Raw genomic sequence first — 26,447 nt, forward strand, 5'->3', positions numbered from 1 at the left:
CACTCTGCTGTTTGTTGGCAACAAGTTTCTCAAGTTTGCAAATGTTGGTAAGGTAAATGTAAAGGACGCCTGGACGGTTAATTCCTGTTGAATTCAACTTTGGGGTGCAGTGCTCATCTCACTTTACAGACCGAGGGAGCTGGCATTTGTCCACAGACAGCCTTCCAGGTGATGTGGCCAACATAACTAAACCGCTTCTGGTGCAGTGGAACACCGTGACGGAAGCCAGAGCTCACGGAAACACCGTTTACCTTCCCACCGCAGAGCTACTTGTTCATCTACTTGCACTGGCGTGCTTTCGAACTGCTAGGCTGGCAGGAGCTGGGACAGAGCAGTGGGAGCTCACTCCGTTATGAGGATTCAAACCGCCCACCTTCTGATCTGCAAGCCCAAGAGGCTCGGTGGTTTAGACCACAGCACCCCCTGCGCCCCCTCAGATGTTGGAGCAGAGCAGGCCACTGAGCTGCATGATGACGAGCAAATAATCAGAGTGTGTACTAAGCTTCTCCACTCTCCATCCATTGTGCCTTGCCAGCGGGTTAGACTAGATGATCCTGGGTGTCCCTTCCATCTTTACAGTTACGAGATCCCCCTCCCCAAAATGCTCCCTTTTAGGGTCAAGCCCACAGGTGGCATTAATGGTCACCGTTCAAACACATTCTCTCCCGGATCCATACCTGAATAACTAGGCAAAGGGTGATGAGCATAAGCTGCAAGCCAAGTCGCCGTCCACTTCCCAGAGAACCTAAGCCCCTTTTGCATCACTGCTTTGACTGGAAGCTGCGGCAGGGAGAACCCCGCATTCCTTTGCTTTTGTTAACTCTGCCTGGCACTTGAAACTTTTTGGGAGAGAGGAGGCCAGTGGGTGGGGCGTGCGGGAGAACGGACCAACAGAGAGGGGGTTGGGGGGAGGGGAGCTGGTTGTAGGAATTGTCCGGTCAGGTCAGAGTTTAACTTTAGCAGCCATTCATCAGATGTTGGTTGGTTTTCTATGGAATCCCAGGAGACATTTAACCGAATCCCTGCCCATCCTCCATGGTGCTCTTTGAAAACAAATGGACCAAAAAAGGGGGGAGGGGGAGGGGAGAAGCATGACACCCAGGAATTCTTGGTGTTGTAAAATGTTTTATTTTTTATTTTTTTACAGTGCACTGTAAAGCCCTTTCCTAGAGCAATCAGGTTTATGACCTTGCTCTGGTACGCTTTGGCCCACTGTGCCTATAAAAGATGAATAGCCCTGTGATGTTCTTCGCCAGCTTCTGAAACTTGTGGAAGGTTCCTGTTGTGTGTCTGGGTTTGGGATTTTTTTTGTGTGTGCATGTATATGCACTGAAATTTTTCAAAATGTGTGTGATCAGGAAATGTTTCCCTTTTAAAAGGAAATTATCAATTCACTTGCATTCAGTGCCTCTCTTGAATGCTAACTGCTATTAAGCACCCCTAACCATTCTCTCTCCACCTCCCAATTTCCTTGTGTCTTGTGTACCCTGTAAAAGTGCCATGTTGCTTTTTCAGATGTTCCCAAAAGAACTTCATTATGGCTGGTTTGGAATACCGATAAAGCTTCATAACTGAGCTTGATTTAGCTTAATAACCATCAACAAGCATAGCTGTGTCCCCCTCTGGAATATGCCTTATATAATCTTGGAATATTTCAAAACTATACTGCAGTTCCAGAAACAAAACGAAAAAGGCTTTCAAACTTGTGCTGCGCTGTGTTTTATGCTCTAGTTTTCTCTCATTCTCAACATAATGTTTAAATAGAATTCCACCTTCGTTTGTTTGAAAATTTTACATCCCACCTGTGCTTCAGAAGTCAAGGTTGCTAACAGTTCAGAACCATTGCAGCAATCCACAGTTGAGAACCATATCATAAATAAAAAACGTTAGTGTAAAAACCAAGACCACAATGACAGTTGCAAAGGAGCCAGCAGAGGTAAAATAACAGCATACCAAAATGAGGAAATATTCAGCCTGATGCCTTTTGGAACAATCACGACTCTTAACAATAGCTGTCGAAAACAGTAGGGAAGAAGCCTGACGTAGCTCACTTGGTAAGGCGTTCGGGGTCACTGCAGAAAAGGCCCTACACCTGGTGTCTGCTAAGTGTGCCTCACTATTTTGAGCAAGTCCTTGAATGGTTACTGGAATACAGAGTGGGGCTTATTCGGAAGAAAGGGATCCTTAGGTCCCAAGCCGTTTAGAGTTTTAAAGGTTAACACCGACACTTTTAATTGAGCCCAGAAACTGAACTGGCAACCGGTGCATGTCACACAAAACTGGCCTGAATAAGACACAGGGTCTCTCTGGCTTATTGCATTGTTGTAAGTTCCTAATGCTCTTCAAGGGCAGCCCCACATAGAGTGCATTTAAGTCAGGGGTGCCCAAACCCTTTTCAAATAGGGCCAAATTTGATGAAGTGAATATGTGTGAGGGCCGACCAAAGTTGTTGAACTTCTTTTACAGTTTTACCCCAAAGTTTTTAGGATTGAAGTTTACCCCAAAGTTGTTGAACTTTTTAAAGGATTTAACCCAAAACTTGTTCAGCTTTTTAAAGGATTGAAGTTGATGAGCTTTTTTTTACACTTTTACCCCAGGACATATACTGCTATGGGGGTCGGATTAGGCTCCCGAAACGGACTTTGGACATGCCTGATTTAAGTAATCTAGAGGTCACCAGGGCATACATGACTGGGAAAGTCCAAGGCCAGCCGAAGCTGGAGGAAGCCAAAAGCTAGATACATGAAAGTGTTGGATTCATGGAGCCCCCAGAATCTGTTCAGCTGCCTCTTTTACAAATGCTCCTAAACCTTGGAGAGTTTTGTTCTCCACTTTTTCCAGTGGTATGATAGATATCAAACATTATAATTCTCAACAGAGAAACATAAGAGACACAACAAACTGGTGCCTTCTGGTTCCTGACTATATCTGGAGGGTGCCCGGCTGGGGGAGCACAACTGAGTCCTTGTTACCTTAAATTCCTGTTTTGGGAGGAGAATAAACTAAGTTGCCAGAAGATGGGGAGCCGAGCCTTTCAACACCACCCCATGGTTTTCTCCCTAGCCTGCTCTCTCCAACCCCCAACCCCCTCTTAGGGTTTCATTTGATACTGTGCTAGATAGAAAATAGCCTGGGGCAGAGCAGTAATTGTGATGAAATTTCAGGCGGGTGGGTAGGTATGAGATTGGGGGTTGGTTCAGTTCCACCCATTCATTCTATGCTTTTAAAATGCTACACCATATGCATGCTTTGTAAGTATTCAGCAGTGGTGAAGCAATCCTGACACTCGGGTCTGCCACTGCCATGCCAAGATTTGGCTCATAATGTGATCCCCGAATTGTGCAATTGTGTGGCGGCATTTTGTCCCTGCATATGGAATGGATGAGATTGTTGCTTCGGGGGAAGGGGCGGCAAGTTGGACAACCATTGCTTAACTTCGTGCTAGATTGCAGTTGTGAAAACCCTGCCGTCCTGCTCCTTCCTTCCTTCCTTCCTTCCTTCCTTCCTTCCTTCCTTCTCTCTTTTTCTCTTTCTCTTTCTTTCCTCTCCCATGTTAATTTGGCCCTTTGGCACTGGGTGAAGCTAGATGACTGGTGGATGGTCCTCGCAGCTTACTCTGCAGGTCTAGCAGCAAGTCATGGAGCCCACCCTGACATAGACTGAGCCCTGAGCCCTGCACTTTGCCATGAAAAGTAACTTGACGCCACCCATAACACTGGCGTAGATGTAACTCAGGCAGATGGGCAGGTAGGGGTAGGGGTGGGGGCAGCACAGATAATAAAATTATAATATTTTAATTTTTATTATTAATCCTAAACTAAGGCTCAAGCCCAGGGATGTGGGTGGCGCTGTGGGTTAAACCACAGAGCCTAGGACTTGCCGATCAGAAGGTTGGCGGTTTGAATCCCCGCGACGGGGTGAGCTCCCGTTGCTCGGTCCCTGCTCCTGCCCACCTAGCAGTTCGAAAGCACGTCAAAGTGCAAGTAGATAAATAGGTGCCGCTCTGGCGGGAAGGTAAACAGCGTCTCTGTGCGCTGCTCTGGTTTGCCAGAAGCGGCTTAGTCATGCTGGCCACATGACCTGGAAACTGTACGCTGGCTCCCTCGGCCTGTAGAGCGAGATGAGCACCGCAACCCCAGAGTCGGTCACGACTGGACCTAATGGTCAGGGCTCCATTTACCTTTTAAAGCTCAAGCCCAGGCCTCTCTTTGCCTACCACCCCAACCTGTGCTTGAGGTCCGCTGCATGACATGGCTTTGTCATTACTTCCAACCTTTCTAACCCTCCCACTTGAGCTATGAAAACTCCAGGAGAAGTGTGGAGGGTTGCAGGCCACCTTGAAACCTCCACTTATCACCTTTTAATAATCTGAAATTCCTGTGGTCAAAAATTATAATTCTGCACCAAGTTCAACTTCATTATGTTGCCTTAAATTTTGGGGTTGTTGTTGTTTATACGAATTATATTACTTCCTCTTGACTTACCCTCATGAATTTGTATCCATCTTACTAGGGTCCCCTTTCTGACAACACACACATTTTTTTCTTTCCAAAAGAGTGTCCGTGGACCTTGAATGGAGAGGCACTTGTGTTTATAATGCTTGAGGGCATATTAAGCCTTGGCATTTCCACACATAAACATAATTAATATAGGCCTCAGTCACTTCAAGTAATGGTCAATTAAACCTGTTTCAGCCCCTCCTCCTATTGGTATCTATAAAAGATGAAAACCCAGCTGTTAAGAGCCCAATGAAATGCAGTTGCTAAAGGTACCCTTTCGGTTTTATGATATATTTTGTTAAATTGTTGCCTGCAGATTGAAGATCTACCAAAGTTTTCATATTGCTATCATGTTAAATATACCTGGCATCTGAAATCCTTGCATGCTCCGAGCTCTGTGATGAGCTCTGTGATCATCGTTGTAGAGCGTGGATAGGCAAACTAAGGCCCGGGGGCCGGATCCGGCCCAATCTCCTTCTAAATCCGGCACACAGACGGTCCAGAAATCAGTGTGTTTTTACATGAGTAGAATGTGTCCTTTTATTTAAAATGCATCTCTGGGTTATTTGTGGGGAATGCCTGGTGTTTTTACATGAGTAGAATGTCTGCTTTTATTTAAAATGCAACTCTGGGTTATTTGTGGGGCATAGGAATTCGTTCATTTCCCCCCCCTTCAAAATATAGTCCGGCCCCCCACAAGATCTTAGGGACAGTGGACCGTTGCCTTGCTGAAAAAGTTTGCTGACCCCTGTTGCAGAGTTTTTAGTTTCCTCCGATGGATTGGCCCCCCAGCCTTAGGCAAGAAAGATTTGGGCTGATCTTGCTCCTGTTGCATTTGCATGGGATAAGGGTGGGGAGGCTAATCTCCTACCCACTGCCTTATTGGTGTAGGTGGTGGCGGTGGAGGAGGAGGATAAAACAATGTACGGTATGTTGAATTCTGAGGAAGCCCATGAGGGAATGAGAAATGGATCAGTTAATTTGTTTTCTCCCCTCACTAAAAAGATTTTCTTTTACCGGCTAATGTAAGATCAAGACTGAAGTGTGTACACACAGCTTGAGTGATTACATGCCTCTGAGTGTGCTCTTTCAATTCATCTTTCTTTGCTGTAGAATTTGAAAACTTTATAGACAAATGAATGTATATTTGTTTGGGGCACTTGTTGGCAAATGTTGCCATGCACTTTTGCACCAGAAGCAGAACGTTGCAACCACTCTTAGGGACCTTTTGAAGAAGGCGGTCGGTGCAATTTTGTTTTTGTTTCCCTTGGAAAGGCACAAATGCAACCTTTGCAAAGAAACTCCATTCAAACCACCCTCCAACAAGCAGTTGAGTGGTATGTTGTAGCCTTTGTTCAGAGTGAGAGAGCAGCGCTCAAAGCAGTTACTGCTCCAAAACTTGTGTTTGAGCCAATTTGGTAAACGCCAAAATCTGTAAATTGCCAATTTGGGGCAATTCTTCTCCCCCACCCCAGCACTCCTGCAGTATTCTGACACATTACCACCTTCTGTGATGAGAGAAAAGAAAGAAACTGAATTATTGCTTGAGACACTTCCAGTAGCTAGGCTCAGGACTGCCGCGGTCTCCATAGGCTAACTTGAAAAACCAGTTTTGTACTGAAGACTTTTTAAAAACATTTTTCTTTATATACAAAGCCTTTTTTTAAAAAAAAAGGAACCTGTTTGGCATGGAACAAAATGTTGGAGAACTATTGTTACTGAGCTAGCATTTCTTGATATGCTAGTGGACTAGAGGCTTTCTTAAAATAAAATAAAAATCTGTTAATTGTTTTGATTGCTTTCCCCCTCTCTTCTGTAGTTTGTGTGCCTAAATGACTCCTACACTGTGCCTTGTATTCTTGCAGAAAGTAGCATCTGGATCTGCATGACAGGACTGCTCTCTGGCCTTTGACCTAGCTTTGCTTCTGGCATTAACTGTTTCAGAGGGTTAATAGTAGGTTTAGCTTGAAGCTGAACCCTTGCTCATATTGACGCCATTTTCTCTTCAGATGGCCCCTTTGAGTAGAAAGGGGTGGGGGGAAGGAGGATACTTTTAACAAGCAGGCGAATTGTGATATTCATGTGACTCACTAGTTGGCCTGCCTCGAGTTTTTTGCTTTCTTACTGCTTTAAAACTAGTAGAAGAGGGTTTTTCTGTACTCCGTGCAACACTACGATAAATCCTGTTGTTGAGCGATGTTTTGCCAAAAGAATAGTACTGAACTTTACATAACAAGAGATTTCTTAGACAGAAATATTCACAGTTTTTTTTATTTTAAAGGATTGTGGTCCAGGCATTTAGGGAAAGCATGGGGATTAGACTGCAAAGTGGGTGTAAATAAAGATGAACGAATCCCTAAATAAAATTATCCCTCTTGGCCCTATAGTGTTGAAGAAACCATCTTGACCACCTGGATTTGTTTGAACTTAAATGTTGAGAGTGACACACAGGAATGTCTGATCCTGTTATCACTTGCCCATCCCTTTTGCTGATTGACTGTTACCCATTGTTTGAACGTAATTTGTGCTGTTTGAACTTCATGTGTTTCCAAGAGGTAAATTTGAAGCTGATATATAGGTTCAGGGATTATGCATTCAACCTGACTTGAGTCCTTAGAGGGTGTTTTCCAGGCAGAATCAATAGGAACAGGAATGGTGCTAGGAATGGCTTTTGCCATTTTCTCTTGAATGGATTGTTAAAAGTTTGCTACCATGCCACAGGGTCTCTTGTTACTTCCCTCTGCTGGATGGAATGTGAAAATAGCTTTCTGATTTACTGATGGACAATTCAACTAACCCTCTTGATGCTTTGTTTTGAGAAAGTTCACTGTAGGCTGCTTTAATGACAGAATTGCAGGTTTTTAAAAAAGTTGAAGAAAATGTTTTAAAAATCGGGGGGGGGATCTACACACACACAAAGGGATGCGGGTGGCGCTGTGGGTTAAACCACAGAGCCTAGGACTTGCCGATCGGAAGGTCAGTGGTTCGAATCCCTGTGACGGGGTGAGCTCCCGTTGCTTGGTCCCTGCTCCTGCCAACCTAGCAGTTCAAAAGCACGTCAAAGTGCAAGTACCGCTCCATATAGGTACCGCTCCGGCGGGAAGGTAAACGGCGTTTCCATGCGCAGCTCTGGTTTGCCAGAAGCGGCTTAGTCATGCTGGCCACGTGACCTGGAAACTGTCTGCGGACAAATGCTGGCTCCCTCGGCCAATAAAGCGAGATGAGTGCCGCAATCCGAGAGTCGGTCACGACTGGACCAAATGGTCAGGGGTCCCTTTACCTTTACACACACACACACACACACACACACACACACACACACACACCATCTCAGCAGTGCAAGAAATTCTCCAGGCATGTTTTGTGACTTGTGGTGTGGGTCCAATTGAAACCACATGGAGATCTCTGAATGCCAGGTGGGCTACAGACATCATCTGACTGGCCCTTCCAGCTTTTTGAAAAGCCTGTTTATTGCATCTATATCCCACCTTTTTCTCTAAGGAGTACATGGTTCGCCCCCTCCTCAATTACTCCCTACAATGACCCTGTGAGGTAGGTTAAGAGGATGTGACTGGCCCAAGGTCAGTGGCGTGCAGGGGGGTGCAGGGGGGCTGGCCGCACCGGGCGCAACATCTGGGGTTAGGGCAAATCCACGGGTTAGGGGGCGCAAATTACTTGCCTTGCCCCGGGTGCTGACAACCCACGCTACGCCACTGCCCAAGGTCACCCAGTGCGCTTCACGACTGAGTGGGGATTTGAACCCCGATCTGCCAGGTCCTAGTCTGACACTCTAACCCAGGGGTCAGCAAGGTTTATCTTGCCTGGGCTGGACCGGTCCCGCGGAGATCCCTCTGTGGGCCGGATCGTGCACATGCCCACGATTTTCAGTGTCTGCACGTGCGCAGATGTGATTTTCGGCACCGTGGAAGCAAGTCCCCGTGCCGTGCTGTGCTGGTATCTCAGTTCAGGGGTGGCTCATGTGCCGGTCAAACGACCTCCTCGGGCCGCTTCTGTCCCATGGGCCTTAGGTTGCTGACCCCTGCTCTAACCACTACACCGCACTGCCTTCCTACATTACTTCTGCTATGGGGGTGCTCTATGAATTAAGTAGCTAAATAAACAGGGGGAAAGCAAAATGTCAGAGAAGGATCTGAAATGTTTTTAGCTTGAATTTTCAGTTTGAATCTTGAATTCATTTTATTCCAGGTGGTTATATTTGAAGTTTTATCGTGTTGTAAACTGCTTTGAGATTTTTTTTCTTTAAAATATACAGTATAGAAATGAAATCAGTAACAACAACAACAACAACAACAACAACAACAACAACAACAACAACAACAATAATAATTCCCACCACAGAGGGGGGGGGGAAAGGGCACCTGGACATTACATTGTGGCGACCAGGTTTAAGGGGCCATTTGGCGATCAGCTTATATATCTGAGTTTTTATCTGAGTGCCTTAGAGGGCATCGTATCGTTGACATCAGAGGAACCCCTGTGATTGTTCACCAGTTTTATATGTGACCATAGCTAACCATTGTTTTTAAAACACACTTCTGGACTGGCTTTTGTTCACCCTTGGACCACATCTCTTTCAGGTGCTGCACTTCTACTGTGACACTTGCTCTGTCCCCATCTGCCGGGAATGCAGCATGGGACGTCATGTGGGCCACAGTTTTATCTACCTCCAAGATGCTCTGCAGGACTCCAGAACTCTTACCATCCAGCTACTAGCCGATGCTCAACAGGGTCGCCAGGCCATTCAGGTAAATGTACAAGCCGCACGATGGGCTGCGGATATGGTGGCTGTTCCTTGAACACCCAGTGGCCAATTTCTATAATCAACTGCAAGTAATAGTTGTCTAATCCAGAGGTTTTCAACCTTTTTGAGTTCATGGCTCCCTTAACCACCTACATTCTTTCTGCGGCACCCCTGTGGGGCTCAGGAGACCAGTTACGTCACCCCTTGCCTGCAGAGCTGGCAGCCTCTCACCCTTTTTCGAACACCCCCCCTTGCGGAGTATTCCCACAGCCTCCTCTCCTTTCCCTTCTCCTTGGGAGTCCTCCGGGCATCTGCTGCTGCAGCCCTCTCCCAAAGACAGGTGCCTCCTCACACTGCCCCACAGGGGCCTGGGACTTGTCTGTCCATTCCAGTGGTGTAGGGGTTAAGAGCGGTGGACTCGTAATCTGGGGAACCGGGTTCGTGTCTCTGCTCCTCCACATGCAGCTGCTGGGTGACCTTGGGCCAGTCACACTTCTCTGAAGTCTCCTCTCACAGCCTCACTCACCTCACAGAGAGTTTGTTGTGGGGGAGGAAGAGAAAAGGAGATGGTTAGCCACTTTGAGACTCCTTAGGGTAGTGATAAAGCGGGATATCAAATCCAAACTCTTCTTCTTCATTCCCATCAGCAAGGGCTGGTGGACTGGCTGGCTGGGCTCCCTCGTTCGCTTGCTTGCTTGCTTGCTTGCTTGCTTACTCCAAGGCCGCCTCAGCTCCTGGCAACCAGCACCCCCTAGCCAGCCCCAGAGGCACCCTTCGCTTGCGGAGCTTGTAGCCAGGGCTGCAGCAAGCAGCTGTGCAAGCCATTGGGAGGAAGAGGCATTAGACGAGGGAGGGAAGGAATGAAAGCCAGAGGCCAGTGTTGCCCAGGGCACCCCAACCATCATTCAAAGCACCCCAGGGTGCCACGTCACACTGCTTGAAAACCACTGGGCTAATTATTAGGGAAGAAGGGCTGAATATAAATACAATAAATAAATATTAGGATTAAGGCCTCAAGGTCTGGTATGCTATAACTTCTTTTCCATCTGAAAAAAGGGCACAAAGCTTCATATTATGCTACAAGGTATGGAAAGTAGTGTTTCTGGGCACTCCTCTTTCTGCTATAAACTGATGCCACAAAACTAGTTTAACAGGTATAGCTCACCTCTCCAGAAACACTTTCTTACTTTATATGGGTGGTATTGCTCCGGTTCTTCCATCTGGAATGCAAGGGGCATTATTTCCCAGATCTTTGGTATTCAAAGAAGCACTATAAATGACTTGGAATGATTCGTACAAGTACTGTATTTCAAACTGTTTTCACGAGGAAAAGGCACTCTCACTAAATAGCACCACCTAGTGGCACTAGAGCTCATAAGAATCCATTTTTAAATTGCTTTTTGCTGATTTAAAAGTTATGGGGATGTGAAGGTTCCATTTTTTTATTTTAAATGTAAGGGAGAGAAGACCTTTCCTTTAATTGTGGTGCTGCATTTTCAGAGAAGAATAGTTTAAAACAATGAATGGCATTAGCTTGCAGAAACCTAGTTGCAAATTATTGTAGCATCACTTGGGAAACCTCAAATGTTTATAAATTAAGCTTGATACTAAGTTCTGATATGCTAAACTATAGGTAAAGGTAAAGGGACCCCTGACTATTAGGTCCAGTCGTGACCAACTCTGGGGTTGCGGCGCTCATCTAGTTTTATTGGCCGAGGGAGCCAGCGTACAGCTTCCGGGTCATGTGGCCAGCATGACTAAGCCGCTTCTGGCAAACCAGAGCAGCACACGGAAATGCTGTTTATCTTCCCTCCAGAGAGGCACCTATTTATCTACTTGTACTTTGACGTGCTTTCAAACTGCTAGGTTGGCAGGAGCAGGGACCAAGCAACGGGAGCTCACCCCGTCGCGGGGATTCGAACCGCCAACCTTCTGATCGGCAAGTCCTAGGCTCTGTGGTTTAACCCACAGCGCCACCCGCGTCCCTATGCTAAACTATGGTTTGGTACTATTTTGCTTGAACTAACCACAGTTAAGAGTAAACCAGAGTTTCCCAAGTTCGAGTATAACAGGAAACTGTGCTGTGCTTTATTCAAAACTGAAGAAGCGGATGTTTTCAACTTCTTTCCCTCAAGTACTGAGGAAGTAGGAAGTGGGGAGGAATAAGTCTAATGTTTGCCATGGCGCATTCCCATAATGCTCAACTGGGACAGCAAGTAGGCAGTTAGAGAAGAACCTGTGCATTCCCAATCCAGGAGAAGCTATGACAGCAGCTACTGTGTCAGTTCCTGTGTCACAGTTATTTTAAGGCTTTATTTTCACTTGAGCAACCAGCCCATTGTATTCCATCAGCAAACTCTAACGTCAACATGAAATAGACATAAAAACTGGCCTGGAGGTTGATCTGTGGCTGATTTGCCCCCAACTCTGCGTGTTTTAATGTCTCTTAAATCACAGTGACTTGGTTTATACATGCAGCAGATGGATAGCTCAGCTGGTTAAGAGTGTGGTGCTGTTAACACCAAGGTTGCAGGTTTGATCCCCGTATGGGTCAGCTACATATTCCTGCTCTGCAGGCATGCTGGACTTAGATGATCCTCGGGGTCCTTTCAGTCTATAATTCTGTTATTTGTATCAGGGTTTGTGCCAGGCTGGAGCTAAAGATTTACACGTTTAAAAACTACCCTACATGCAGAAGTAAGGCATGCAAGGAAGAAGGTTAGCATGACAAGGGAATGGTTCAGCCTAGCTTTCTACATGCAAGAAGTTTTGTCCTCCACTCCCCATGCAACACTCTCCAAAGTGAAGCTAGACGGGTGTCGACACTTGACATCTTTCAAGTGTGAGGTTAAGAATTTCCTCCTCTTCCAGACATTTGATAGAATATGATCTGGTTGGGTCTTATGTTGGTGTGCTGTAGATAAGGTTTTGCTTTTCCTGCGAAGGCTGCTATTTAATGTGTTTGATTTGTTGCTAGATCGTTGACGGTTTTTAAGCAATTCTGTATGGTTTTTAAACGTTATTGCGAGTCTCCTAGAAGCTGCCCTTTATTATGAGACATTCATTCATTCATTCATTTACTGTGCAAGGCAACATTTAAATGTGTGCCTTCTTGCTTTTCACCTTGACATGGTATGCACAGGAAACCTCTTGCTGCATTTATAGATGACGGTGCCTGCATTTGAAAAACAGGCTAGAGCAGGGCTGCCCAAACTTTTTTCAAAGAGGGCCAGATTTGATGAAGTGAACATACGTGAGGGTGAGCTTTTTTTAGGATTGAAGTTGTTGAGCATTTTTTACAATTTTACCCCAAAGTTGTTGAGCATTTTTTACTGCCAGGGGGCCCGGATTAGGCCCCTGAAATGGACTTTGGACATGCCTGGGCCAGAGGGAAAGAGATCTGCCATCGTGGTTGCCAGTGGCCAGCCCTTTGTACTTATAGCAGCACTGCTGCTAGTCGCTGTATATCAATGAGGAGACTTCAGGGGGAAGGGATCTGAAAAAGGCTTCTTGGAAAACCCCATAACTCTCCTCCTGATGGAGCCTTTTAAAAGAAAGCCTTGAGCCTTGGAATGGTGGGGGGGGGGTGCATTTTCTGCTTCACGTTTGCGACAAAGGCCAGCGCTTAGTTGCTCAATGGGCCCTCTGGATAAGAGAAATGAAACGAGCATGCGGAATTTCCATTTTTGTAAAGAAACATCTGCAAGGGGGAACAGCACACCGAATGCTGCTGCTGGAGGCTTACGCACCAACTCTCTGCAACTGGGAAGTTTTCATGGAGAGATCTTATCTCTCTCTTTTGTTGCAAAACTACAGCTATCTCAATGTAAATAGATATGTTGCTGCCCCAATAAATCACTCTCTTTGGAAAAAAATTCTCCCCTTAAACAATAGAAGCCCCAAGGGTATGAACTTGTAGGTTTTCAACCCTTTCCCCCCCTCAGGTGAATTATACTTATCTACCTTTGTTAATCATGCCTTGCTCGTAAATCTAAAGCTTAAATTTATAACAATCAAAGGAACAAATGTCAGCGTAGCTGCATCTTCAGCACTGGGGTTGGTAGTAAAGTGACTAGGGCTAATTTTCCCGATCCTGAAGCTTCTAAGAAGGAGCATGCAAATATTATAATCGGTATCAGGCTTAGAGTGTGAATCAAATTAGTGCTAGTACCTAATTAACCTGAAACCACCAATCACTTCTTATAAGGTTAATATTAGATGCCTGACTTAACAATGCACTATATAAGCACACGGTTTGCTTGCTGTGCTGTGAGCCACCCAGAGTGGCTGCGGAAACCCAGCTAGATGGGCGGAGTATAAATAATAAAATTATTATTATTGCTTTATTATTGTCTCTTTTGGATGGGGGGCAGCGGGAGGCAAACATTGCACTGAGCTCATGCTCTCTTTGTTGCTTAAGTTTAGTGCACTTGGAGCATTGCTGAGTGATGGCTATTACTTGGGGAGGGGGACAACAACCAACTGTTTATATCAGGGGTCAGCAAACTTTTCCAGCAGGGGGCCAGTCCACTGTCCCTCAGACCTTGCGGGGGGCCAGACTATATTTTGAAAAAAATAATGAACGAATTCCTATGCCCCACAAATAACCCAGAGATGCATTTTAAATAAAATGACACATTCTACTCATGTAAAAACGAACTGATTCCCGGACCATCCACGGGCCAAATTTAGAAGGCGATTTGGCCGGATCCAGCCCCCGGGCCTTAGTTTGCCTACCCATGGTTTATATCCTGTCTTTTCTGCCAAAGAGCTTATGGTCCTCCTCTCTTTCTTTTATCCTCACAACAGCCCTGTGAAGTAGGCTAGGCTGAGAAGTAATGACTGGACCAAGGTCACCCAGAGAGAGTTTCATGTCTGGGTGGGGATTTGAACCCAGGTCTCTCCCCCAGCCCTATACTGGCACCCGAACCGCTCTACTGGTTTTCAAATCACTTCTGAAAATGAAGGAAGGAAAAGTGCATGATGTCCAGGAGATGAAGAAGCCTGCCATTTGTCAAAATGATGGTGGTCTTGTAAGCTGATGTAGTATTGGACTAGGGGTGTTCCCTAAGAAATATTGAAGAGCCAATTCTCAACTTTAAACATCTTGCTGCTATTGAGTTGGAGGGTGAGGAGGAGGATGACAGCAGGAGATAGAGGGCTGCAAGACATGTTAAAGCCTGGGTCTAAAAAACCCACTGAATTAGACTAATGGTGCCCTATTTGTACTCCCTCTCCTTTCTACAATGCCTTTTAAAAAATTTGAAAAGTGAAGAAGAATCTACAAGCATCCCAAAGAAATGAGACTTTCGGGTTTTGACAGTGTGCTTTCTACTAGCTTCTTGCTGACGGATCATGTGTAGCTGCTTGCTGTGTGTGTGTTGAATTGGAGAGAGCTAGCCTGGCCCGGTCATGGATAGAAGCTCCCTCCCTCTTCCATTGAAAAAGCTGATGGTTATCTTGGTCAAGTCTTGAACACACTAACCTTGAACTTTTTGCCCCACGCTGTGGGAATTGGTGATGTATTGGTCACTTTCTGCTTCAGTTCTGGAAGAGCTGTATTGCACGAGAAATCCACCGTGTGCTACTGTTGAATCACATTGACTTAAAAGTTATTTTTTTCTTTCTCTCCCTCTTGCTTTTTAGCTCAGCATTGAGCAGGCCCAAGCTGTAGCAGAACAAGTTGAGATGAAGGCAAAAATGGTACAATCTGAAGTGAAAGCAGTGACATCTAGACACAAGAAGGCCCTAGAAGAAAGGGAGTGTGAGCTGCTATGGAAGGTAAAAAAGAAAGAAAAAAGACACAGGGCATGCCATCTGGTTCATGAACCACAATGGCACACTTTATTGTCCCTTGGCAAATGGGACGGGGCATTCCCTGCTGATCTGTGTCTTGTTTAAACAGCTGGTTCTCTTGTTTGCCTTCACAATAAACATGTGTTATGGTTACCCATCTATAAAAGGAACAAGAAAAAAAAGTTCTGTGAAAGAGTAGCTGAATTCAGACAAAGCACTAAACTATGGTGCCATGCCAACATTGCTGGACTACAGGTTCCATCATTCCTGAGCATTGCCTGTGCTTGCTGGGGCTGATGGGAGTTGTAGTCCAAAGCAACTTCTGGAGGGGCTCCATGTTGCCTGCACCTGTATTAAACATAGGTTAGTATTGCAGGAATGATGCTAGACTTGCCCTGGTGAATGAGCTGATATACTTCTCTTCTGTCATCCAAATCTTGGCAAACTCTGACTGATCTCAACTGTTCATGGAAACCAGCCAGCTGCATAAACCGTAGTTTGACGTTGTCTTGTTTCCAGTCACAGTAATTTAGATGCAACTCTGATTTGTTAAGGTTTAGATGACCTAGCAAGTTGTGGCTAATTTCAGATGGAAGTGAAACTTTCTGAACTCTGTGCTGAAGGAGGAGAGGGCCTGGGAGAAGCTGGGTTCATTCATGCAAAGCTAAACTATGGTTTTAATGTTCCCTCTGAACCAGCCTATTCTCTGCTAGACCAAACTGGCTATCATCCAGTCCTTGATAAGTTAAACATAGGAAGTATATAGAGTGATAACCCGCCCCCTAATGTGAAATGCAATTTAGTTTTTACAGCAAATTCTGAACGCTACAAAGCCATGTATTCTTGCCATAGACAACTACTTCACTGTTCTTTGAGTGTGAAACTCTGTGTAATTAACTTTCCTTTTAAGCCCCTTGCGTGGCTTGTAAATAAAACTAGCAGGGCTGGAAAAATTTTTTAAAAATCTATTTTGGGCTATCATTTTAGGCTGTATCAGGGGAATCTACTTGGGCCCCAGGTTATGGGTGCCCAGTGAGTGTGACGTCATAACATCACAGTGTCACACGTGCCACCCCTACCTCGGAACTTGAATTCTGGTGGCACCAGACGTCAGGTTCCGAGGTCTCGCAAGGCCTCAGACGACATCTCTGACGTGTCTTGAGGCCTCAGATATGACTTCTGGTGCTTCAAGAGGCTGAGCACCCACAACAAACTTTTTGTGGGTGCTCAGAACCCCCTATAGTTGGCACCCCTGGGCTGCGTATAGGTGATTTTCCTGATTATAGTGACTTCAGCCAGGTAGGAGAGTAATTTTCCCCCAACCCAACTTTAGAATGTCTTCCTCTTTCCCTAAATACACAGCATGCTAGGTATATCTTTGTGATAACATATCTAACACGTTACGTCTTAACTGGGGCAACATCTAATATGTTGCCCCAATTAAGATGTTACACATAATAGGCATAAATGTAATCTGAGAGTGGGCCCATCTCGTCCTTTCCTCTCAAGTACCTGAGCTTTCACATCTACATGAGGGGGTAGTTTTAATGGGACAATATAGATATTTTTGAGTGTCTGGGGGCGGGAATGCCACAAACATTCAGCAACCCCCTAAACATTTTCCTCAACATCATGCCTACCATTATTGCAGAGAAAGAGATGATTTCTGTTAACTGAGGTGCATTTGTCGTCACATCAGAATTCTTCTTTCCTTTAACATCTTAAATACACAGCTCAAGCTGCCAACAGCATTTATGATATCCTAGAGACAAAGGATGCATAATTGCGTCTGGGCGGGGGGCATAGCTAGCTGGAAAACAAAATGGCGGCATAATTGTGTCTCCAATCGCCCTGAGACAAAATCTAAGCAGAGTGGATCCTATTGACATCTAATCAAAAAGTTTTATACAGCCTAGATAAGGTGATGATCCAAGGAATATGGGGACCAAAAAGTAAATCTGCAAGTTTAGATCTTCAGGAGGAAATAGATGGAGCCCTGTTTTGAGGCTTCAGAGGAGGCCTCAGACACAGACACGACCAAAGGCAATATGAAAGCCCCCAGAGGTGGGAAAGTGGCTGCCATAATGGAGGAGGACAGAGACTCAGATGAGTACATTAATAAAATAAGGTAGGCCCTGGCCTTGGACCAAAGAGCAGCCCTGGATCTATTTGAGCAGAAATTCGACATGCTTTCTAACAAACTTGTCAGATACTTCTCAAACAGCGTACGAATTGTGTCTCTGTGTTACCTTCGTTTTAGGTGGAGAAAATCCGCCAAGTGAAAGCCAAGTCCCTCTACCTGCAGGTTGAGAAACTGCGTCAGAATCTAAACAAGTTGGACAACACCATCAGCGCAGTGCAGCAGGTCCTTGAGGAAGGTCGGAGCATGGATATCCTCCTGGCTCGCGACCGGATGCTTGCTCAGGTGCAGGAGCTGAAGAACGTCCGAGGCTTCCTGCAGCCCCAAGAGGACGACAGGGTCATGTTCACTCCTCCTGATCAGGCATTGTATATGGCCATCAAGTCTATGGGGTTTGTCAGCAGCGGGGCCTTCGCTCCTCTGACCAAAGCCACTGGAGAAGGTCTCAAGCGGGCACTGCAGGGCAAAGTGGCCTCTTTCACAGTGATCGGCTATGACCACGACGGGGAGACGCGTCTTTCTGGGGGAGACATGATCTCTGCCGTGGTCATGGGGCCCGATGGAAATCTCTTTGGGGCAGATATTAGCGACCAGCAGAACGGAACCTATATCGTCAATTACAGGCCGCAGATGGAAGGGGAGCACCTGATTTCGGTCATGATGTGCAACCAGCACATAGAAAACAGCCCGTTCAAAGTCACCGTCAAGTCAGGGCGCAGCTATGTTGGCATTGGGCTTCCGGGGCTCTGTTTTGCCAGCGAGGGGGATAGCGAGGGCAAGCTGTGCCGCCCCTGGGGCGTTAGTGTAGATAAGGAAGGCTACATCATCGTCGCCGACCGCAGCAACAACCGCATCCAGGTCTTTAAGCCTTGCGGCGCCTTCCACCACAAGTTTGGCACCTTGGGCTCCAGGCCCGGCCAGTTTGACAGGCCTGCCGGCGTGGCCTCCGACTCCTCGCGGCGGATTGTCGTGGCCGACAAGGACAATCATCGCATCCAGATCTTCACCTTTGACGGCCAGTTCATTCTGAAGTTCGGGGAGAAAGGAACCAAGAACGGGCAGTTCAATTACCCGTGGGATGTGGCGGTGAACTCCGAGGGCAAAATCCTGGTGTCCGACACGAGGAACCATCGGGTTCAGCTCTTTGGGCCTGACGGAGTGTTCCTGAACAAGTACGGTTTTGAAGGGGCACTCTGGAAGCACTTTGATTCCCCGAGAGGAGTGACGTTCAATCACGAAGGCCACCTGGTCGTGACAGATTTCAACAATCACCGTCTCCTGGTCATACACCCCGACTGTCAGTCGGCCCGCTTCCTTGGCTCCGAAGGCACAAGCAACGGCCAGTTTCTGCGCCCGCAAGGTGTGGCCGTGGACCAGGAAGGCCGAATCATTGTGGCAGATTCCAGGAACCACCGCGTGCAGATATTTGAGCCGAATGGCAGCTTTTTATGCAAATTTGGCACTCAGGGAAGTGGCTTTGGTCAGATGGACCGTCCTTCAGGTATAACAGTCACCCCAGATGGCATGATTGTTGTGGTTGACTTTGGAAACAATCGCATACTCGTCTTCTGATCTGTCTTTAATCTATACTTAAGAAGAAAACTGTCTCAGGGAAAATCCTTTTAAGAAAACACACAAACACACACACACACAAATTGCAACGTTAGTTTCAAACCTACCTCATCTTTAATTTTTTTTATAGATGAATGTACTTTTATCTACCTCATTATATTTGTGTTCCTTTTACCTCCACAGTATACACAGTGCAGCATAAAATTAAACTACTACTTCTCCCCACCCCACCCCCGGATGTGGGGGCATTCATGGTTTCGTGCACGCTAGCTGGTTTGGGCAGCAAATCCTGTAGACTCTGCCAAAAAGGCACACACTCTCATCTTTAAAAAGAAGAAAGAAAGAAAATCGGTAGTTTTTAGGTATTTTTAATTTTGTTGTTCTGATCATACTGTGGGGAGTTGTTTTGTTTTATGGCGGCGGTGAAGGGGTCCTGTTTTTAGATGCTGCTGCAGCAGAGAACTTGTTCCTTGTTCTCCTTTATTTTCTTTTTAATACCTCAGTGCATTTGACATACTGTTCAGCGTTAAAAGAGTCGTCGTTTCCAAAAGGCTTTGGTCTTTTTTTTTGCAAGTGGGATGGGGTTCCCTGGGCGAGGGAGGGAAGCCCAGGTTCTTCTTCATTGGTATTCGCTGTTTTGCATATATTATTATTTTTTTGTAGAAGAAAAATGCAGTAACCCCACAACACAAAAGGAAGCTGCTTAGGAAAATGCACAAGGCGTTATGAATATGTTTAGCTTCTCTTTATTTGGTGGCTTTGGACACAGGTCCAAAGACGCATGTGGTAAATGTCCTCCCTGTATGTCGAACCTCTGGGAGCAGCCTTCCTTTCCCTCCTCACTGCTGGGCAAGCTGCTCTCCAAACTTGGAAACGTTTAGAAGTTTTACCTCCAAGGCAGCATGAGGAGGTGCTGCCTGGGTGTGCGGGTGATTGTGTGTGGGGGGAAGCCTCGAGGGAAAGTGGCTTCTGTCAAAATCTCTGGATCGTAGCTTTGGTGCCACTTATTCTCGAAAGGTGCGCGAGGGCTTCCTTTTGACCGTGTGTTTCTCTCATAGCCTTTCTCCCCCCCCCCTCCCCAGTTCTTTATAAAAAGATATATTTTTGTCTGTGCGCTCTGTTTCTCTCTCTCTAGATAGAGACATAGCTCTCTGTTACAATACACATGGAAAGGCAATGAGCTGGGGCCGAATGTTGTGTTTTGAAGGCATGCCCTGGAAGAATTTACTTTTTAGAAACCAAGCCTAGTTCGTGCCTCTAGACATTTAGTTCAGATATAAGCAACGGAACTTTGGAGATTCAGGGTGTTTCAGTCGCACCTGGGTGGAGGAAGAGAGACTGTAGTAACGAAATCTGAGCTTTTCATAAAGCTCCCCTTCTTGGAAATTCATCTTGCCAGGACTCCCATGTAGCACCCTCTCTCAGGGACAAGATAGTGTACAGAAAGAGAACCACCCTAAAACCTACCTCATTTGTTCCAGCGCCAAAGAATGCCATGTGAAATGGGGTGCAGTATCTTAAACCAAAACTACAAGTTCCTTGAAATTAATCAGCCACAGAATTTAGCACTGAGAGAGGTGAGATTCTTAGACTTCTCCAATAAGCTCCAGATTTTAGGTTTAGTACCGAACCATAGGAATGCAATTCCTCCATGTTGTCCTGTTAAATTTTCCAGTTCTCACCTTAACACTGTGCATTCCTCTATACAGATATTTGGGAGCAAGCCTTATTGGCCACCGTGGGGCTTACTCTTGAGCAAGTGTGTGGTGGGATTGTAGCTATTCCCTTTGCTAAGGTTATCTCAGGAGACATATCTGTCCTGTTTCGTTTGTGTCTCGACTAGAATCCTAGTTGGAAATCCAAAATATTAATAAGGTGGATGTTTCCAGCATAGTGATGAGACTTTGTAGTTTTTTTATATCTATCCTTCATTATTACTGAGGAAGAAATAAGCTGTACTGATGTCACATGAAGGCTGAAATGTGGTCCAGTTAATGTATACGAATGCTCTACCATATGCCCATTATTGGCAATTTTTTAAAAAAAAATTCTAGGGATTTCAGTACTAACAAAGATGTTGTGAGTTGCACTTTGCGTATTTTCTTAGAAACTAACTTTTAGAAACAGGAAGCTTGAGTTTTGTCTTTCCATTGAACCGCAGCCCACAAAATGCAGAAAACTTGCATCCCTTCCCCCAGCAAATTTGGATGGTCCAGGAAAAATATAGAATTGGTGAGTGTCTGAACTCTAATGTTTCTAATAGGTTTAATCAGGTTAGTTCGAAACATTGCCTTTCCTTTTAGCCAATACCAGCATCTCTGAAGAGAGTGCATCAAAGCCTGTTAGGATACTGGGTTGTTTTTTCAAAAAAGAGCTGCGATAGTTTAAAGTGGGAAACTGTTCTCTACAGTCACTGAGAACCATCGCATCCTTGGCAGTGAAATTCACTTTGGGTTCTCATTTCCTCCCCTCCTCTTTTGTAGTGGGCCTGATGTTGTGACGTCTGAGGATGTCCACACACTACGTAGCTGGTTAGTTGCAAAGCATAGTTTAGTGGAGATGGGGGCATGGACTAAGCAATCTGTCAGTGGCACTGTAACCACAACTGTACATTTTGTGCCACCTCTTCAAGAATCCCTTGCATCATGCTTAGAAGGTTTTCTGCCCCCTCTGTGTACACCAAAATACCATGTTTTCGTCTGAAAAAGGGTAATCTGTGTGCTTTTAATAGAAGACTTGCCATTTAACTGCTCATCACATTACGTCAGAAATTGTTGTCTAAATTGGAGGTGTGTTGGTTCCATGCAGTGCCGCTGGAGATTTCATGCTTGATTTCGTGCTTCACATGAGGCCGGCGTATGACGTTTGAAGGCATTGCAGATTAGAGCATTTTACTTGGGACTCAAGTTGAGAAGGCTAGCCTTCCTGATCTAGCTACCAAAGATAACTGGTTAAAAAGCTTTAATTTTTGAGTTGGCAGAATCCCATATGTGTGTGTCTGTAAGGCAAGTGTTTGTCTTCCTTCTATTGATGTTACCCTATTTGCGTTTGGATAGGCTTCTCTTAAAATAAGCTACTTTTTTTGTTGAGTAAAAGTTCTCTGTGCTGTGCCATCCCATTTTGCTGTGTAAAACTGTTAGGTAGCGGAATAGTGTTTTGAGCTTTGTGACTTTTGTATGTTATTTGCTGCACAAGCTTGGAGAAGCCAGAAATCTCTTTACTTGTAGGAAAGAAATGGTGTGTCGTTCTTCCATAAATACACTACTTCTACTGGTGGATCAAGATATCCACAGTTTGGCACAAAGAAAACTGGGGTGGGGTGGGGGGAAGCATCTGATTAACACATTCAGCTTGCATATCGAAATGTTTTATTTTTAAAATGCTGCTGTTTGGCTACCCTGAGTGACTCCTGTCAGTAACTGCAGTTGGTGTAGTGCTAAGCACATGTTACCTCACCTAAAGTATTAGTGTACTTCTGACATAGGAGTGTTTATAACGCTATGAAGCTAAGTAGTGTAATAATACAGGAAACATTTAATGCCAACATAAAATGCCCCTTAGGGGTTTGGGTTTTTATTGGGTATATAAGTGACAGGATTTAAACTCCATCTGTTTGCATGTTCATGGGCTTTATACAGCAATCCAGACACAGGACTCAAGTACAAAGCAGGGCTACCAAAAAGTGCGTAAGCTACAAGCTACAAACATGTGCTTTGTATAAGTCTTCTGAGCTAATAAACCTGGTTTAGGCAAAATACGTTTTTTAAATGCTTTCTAAATTTTGTGCACTAAACACTTGAATTTGAGCTGTTATAAATTGCAACTCCCCCCCCCCCCCGCATGCATTCTCCATCAAATTATTGCTACGCTCCTGATTAAGCTTTATGAATCAAATATCCTGCTAAATAGTCTTTTTAGTTGATGCTGAAAGCCCAGTAGGAAGTCGTGGTGCTGAACAGCAGTACTTCAGGTGGCAAACTTTGGTACCCTTAAGTATAACTTATTTGGGGAAACCATCAAAGGAATACTATAAGTGGAGGTTGCCATGGAGACCTAAAATATATTAAAAATGTGTTCTCCCTAAACCTAATGAGATCTGGGATCAAGGGGGACATTTCCTTACAGCATTGCAAAGAGATTGGTGTGGCCTGTTTTAGTTAGTTAAGCCAATATTAATTTATTAAAGAGGAGAGGTCTCTGCTTGATTTTAGCCATATCTCAAGATTTCTTTTGAAGATCAGGAGATTCCTATGTTTAGTTCTGATTTAAATTAAGAAGTGCCAAAGCATTTTTTGTGTGGAGTTGTGTTTTGTGTGTGTGTGTGGTTTGTTGTTTTTTTTACGTAAGTATATCCAAAGGTGCCAAAAGGTAATAGGGTATTAAAAAGTAAGAAAATATGATGTTTAGACATACACACAGTTTGGACTGTGTAAAAAGTTAACACTGGTACTTGCGTTAGACAAACACTGTTTTTGGTCCTTGAGTCCTCAGGAAACCAGCAGAACCCAGTTTGCTGTGGTACTAGATGCCTAAAAAAGTAGAATTTAAAGTTCTACCTCACTTTGATGAAAGAAGCACAGTATCTACCTCAAATTTAGCACCAGAATGTCATAGAAGAAAATGGTTTTCCACCACGAGGAGAAAAGGGATTGACCACAAATAGCATTAAACCAGGGTGTTACAACCCCCACCCCACCCCGATGGCCACACTTAAAAGTATAAGAGACACTTTGGAAATCTCAGGCAAACAAACCGATAACCCTTCGCCATTAACTGGTCTTTATAAGTCACAATCCCTCCCCATCTTTCAGTATTAAGACACAGTGGACTGGTCAGTAAATTGGGTCTTGCATAGTTCTTGTGATTACAGGTCTCTCTGCTAGAGGGAAAAACTCTTGTTTGCTGATATCTACTGGTTAGTTTGTTAGAAAACAATCTTGTGGAGACCTGATACGCCTGCCAGGAAAACTCTCGTTATCCGTTGAGAATGTATGAAAGGAAGTAATATTCTCCTACATTTCAAAATGATTATATGTGACAGGACGGGAATGAGATTGTGGGTTATTCTGTTAATTTTTGGAACAGGACATTTTGGCAGTGTTAAGATGCTCACACCAAAGGTAGTTTAGACTGGACTGTCTCTTCCCTTGTTTTCCATATTTAACAGCAAAGCTAGAATAGAAGCACACGATGGAATGCTGTGATTGTATCTCCTAAATCTTTGCCTCTTCCTCTGTCTTTCTTGTAAGTGGGATTGGAGAAATGAGACTTGGTTAATGACTCCAGTGGGTACAGACCACCACTAGGGATCATGCTATATTGAGCTTGGTAAGATTGGGATGGTATTGGTTCTCTCTCTCCCCCCCCCCTTCTCCATCATTGTTTAACCAGTAATGGTTCTTCAGGAAGAATTTTTTTTAATAAAGAAAGCTTTGTTGTACCTGCATGGTCTTAGACCTCTTCAATGATTGTATCAACGTACAAACTCAGGTTGCCTTTTAATTTTGTTTGTAGCTCCTTTGTCAAGAGAGCTTTGGTGACTGAATGTTAAGTGTATGTAGTAGAATAGATGGCGTTCTTTAAGCCGCCAAACTAGAAAAATTCTTTTGTAGCATTACAGAATATTTCTCAAGTCTATGTAGATTCTTTCCCAGGGAGAGCTTCTTGGTTTTAGTCTCTTCCCCTTACGACATTTTTTAAAAATAGTTAATGTGCGCAAAGTCACCCAAGCTTGTGGGGGTGACTCTTCTTACTGTATGTGATATTTCTTGTATTGTGCCTCACCTGTTGTGCATCTATTTAGATGGTGGTACATTTCTAAACAGTTAAGGCAATGGTCCTTGATAATATATATTTTTTAAAAGCATGTCCGTTTTTTTTCTATGCCTAAACACAAAGTGGGTGGTCTAAGACCAAAGAGAACATGTTAAAAAAAAAATCAGTATGGGGGGGTTGGGGACATACCCTCTGCAGACTAAATTCCTCCATTGGCTATATAGTAGACCTTGATCTTTGTGAATCTTTGCTCAAGCAAGAAATTTACTTTTAGGACAGTCCTATGGTCCCTTTAAAAGGCACCCCATGGTCCGTAGGATAGAGATTTCACTCTCAGCTCGAGAAGGGGACTTACCTTTGAATTGCAAACCCTCCTGTTATGGGTGCAAAAACCACCGGTGCTATTACATACTGTAGGTGGCTTTGGATACATGGGATTTGACACCACCACCCCCCTGAATGAGAGCAGGGAAGTACACCAGTCCTAGAGCCAGTTGCTTTTTAATAAATCTCTGCTGTCCGCTTCCAGGTAAGCAGCCTAGCTAAAGTCCCACAATACAAATATGGGCATTGTGTATAGCTTGATTTGGTCGAGACAATTATTTCCTTCCTTCAGCTGAAGCCCTATATTCTTTTTAAGATTCGGTCAGCTGGTGTTCTGAGCTCCAAAGTTGCAGAGCACAGCAGAACAGGTGAGGCACAAGCTTTGTTTAAACGGGCTAAAAAAAATAAAATTAGAACTTGCGTGTTTTTAATGGAGGCTTCTGAATGTATCTTTGTGGTCCATGGAGAAGGCTGAAGGATGTAGCAAGGGGACAATGTATCAGCTACTGGCAGCCTTAAAACAAAGTCATTCTCTCTCTGGACTTTAAAATGTTTCTATGCAGTTTATTTTATTTTTGTTTAATCAAATAAATGTGAGTTTCACTTCAATTGTGGTTTGTCTTCCATTTCTCCCCACCCTTCTTTCAAATGCATGTATACCAAAAACCAACAAGGATAGTGTTAGCTTCACATCAGCAAATTCATATGGACTCAACGCTGGAAAGCAGGTTAGCCTATTACTTGCTACCTCTTGCTAACAGCCTACTCTTGAAGAACTGATGTTTTTCTTCTAGTTAATGTGCTTTAATGCATCCTCTGTAGGAAAAGCCCTGCACTTCTATGATGGAAAGTGTTTTACCAGCAGACACCCCAATGTGGTGGGGTATTCAGCTAGCTGCAGGTACAGTTTGGTCATACCGTAACTTAATCCTCCTGAATGCAACAAGGCAATGCTAACAGAGCAGAGCTAAGACCTTGATCTGTGTGGGCTAATACCGTATATACAAGGTAAACCTACTTAGGCATGCAGCAAAGCATGAAAAGGTGTATTTCATACCTCCTAAGTAGATGGGGGGAAAAGGTCAAAAGAGCTACTCTATACATACAGTGCAGCCAAATCATTTGAGATCTGTATGTTTGCTCTGTATCTTTTAATTATACAGCATCACAAGTGCAAAGCCAGGCAACTGACAAGCAGAACGAATGCTGGAGAAAGGGATAAAATGAATCTACAGTATGATTTTTTTTGTTTGTTTTAATTAAAAATTCAAACCAACACACTTCAGAACATCATATGCAGGTACCACAAATGTTTATATATATATATAATTACAAAATTTCCAAGTGGTCCCTAAAAGGGCCAATTTTCACCACAGCTTCTTCACTTCCTCTGAGCAGAGGTGAATGCAGGCATTTGAATAGGCTGGACCAGGTGTGTTGGCTGAAACACAGGCTTCTTCCGCATCTCCGAGAGCATTTTCACTGTAGGAAGAAGCTGGTTTCTTTTGATGATCTGCAGTGCCAGCTGTGTGTTTCCTAGAAAACAATTTCAGACTTAAAATATAGATTTTGTGTTACT

The 26,447-nt window shown here is 44.6% G+C and overlaps 2 protein-coding genes across 10 annotated transcripts in view; one reads left to right on the top strand and one right to left on the bottom strand.

Annotated features, from left to right (window-relative positions):
- The window catches only part of TRIM71 (tripartite motif containing 71), a 56,130-nt gene extending 31,514 nt beyond the window's left edge, over positions 1-24,616 (top strand). The window contains exons 2-4 of the mRNA XM_083577723.1: positions 9,098-9,265; positions 14,908-15,042; positions 17,318-24,616. Coding sequence (XP_083433849.1) covers positions 9,098-9,265; positions 14,908-15,042; positions 17,318-18,769 — 1,755 coding nt within the window. The 3' untranslated portion in view covers positions 18,770-24,616. The remainder of the gene's footprint in view (positions 1-9,097; positions 9,266-14,907; positions 15,043-17,317) is intronic.
- A 1,547-nt stretch (positions 24,617-26,163) lies between these two features.
- Positions 26,164-26,447, bottom strand: part of CNOT10 (CCR4-NOT transcription complex subunit 10) — a 39,388-nt gene continuing 39,104 nt past the window's right edge. For all 9 annotated transcript variants that reach the window (XM_083577915.1, XM_083577914.1, XM_083577921.1 and 6 more), the window contains exon 19: positions 26,164-26,404. In XM_083577915.1, the coding sequence (XP_083434041.1) occupies positions 26,250-26,404 (155 nt within the window). In that variant the 3' untranslated portion in view covers positions 26,164-26,249. The remainder of the gene's footprint in view (positions 26,405-26,447) is intronic.

The sequence above is a fragment of the Podarcis filfolensis genome (genome assembly GCF_964270895.1).
Source record: "Podarcis filfolensis genome assembly, chromosome: 12".
Classification (NCBI taxonomy): Eukaryota; Metazoa; Chordata; class Lepidosauria; order Squamata; family Lacertidae; genus Podarcis; species Podarcis filfolensis.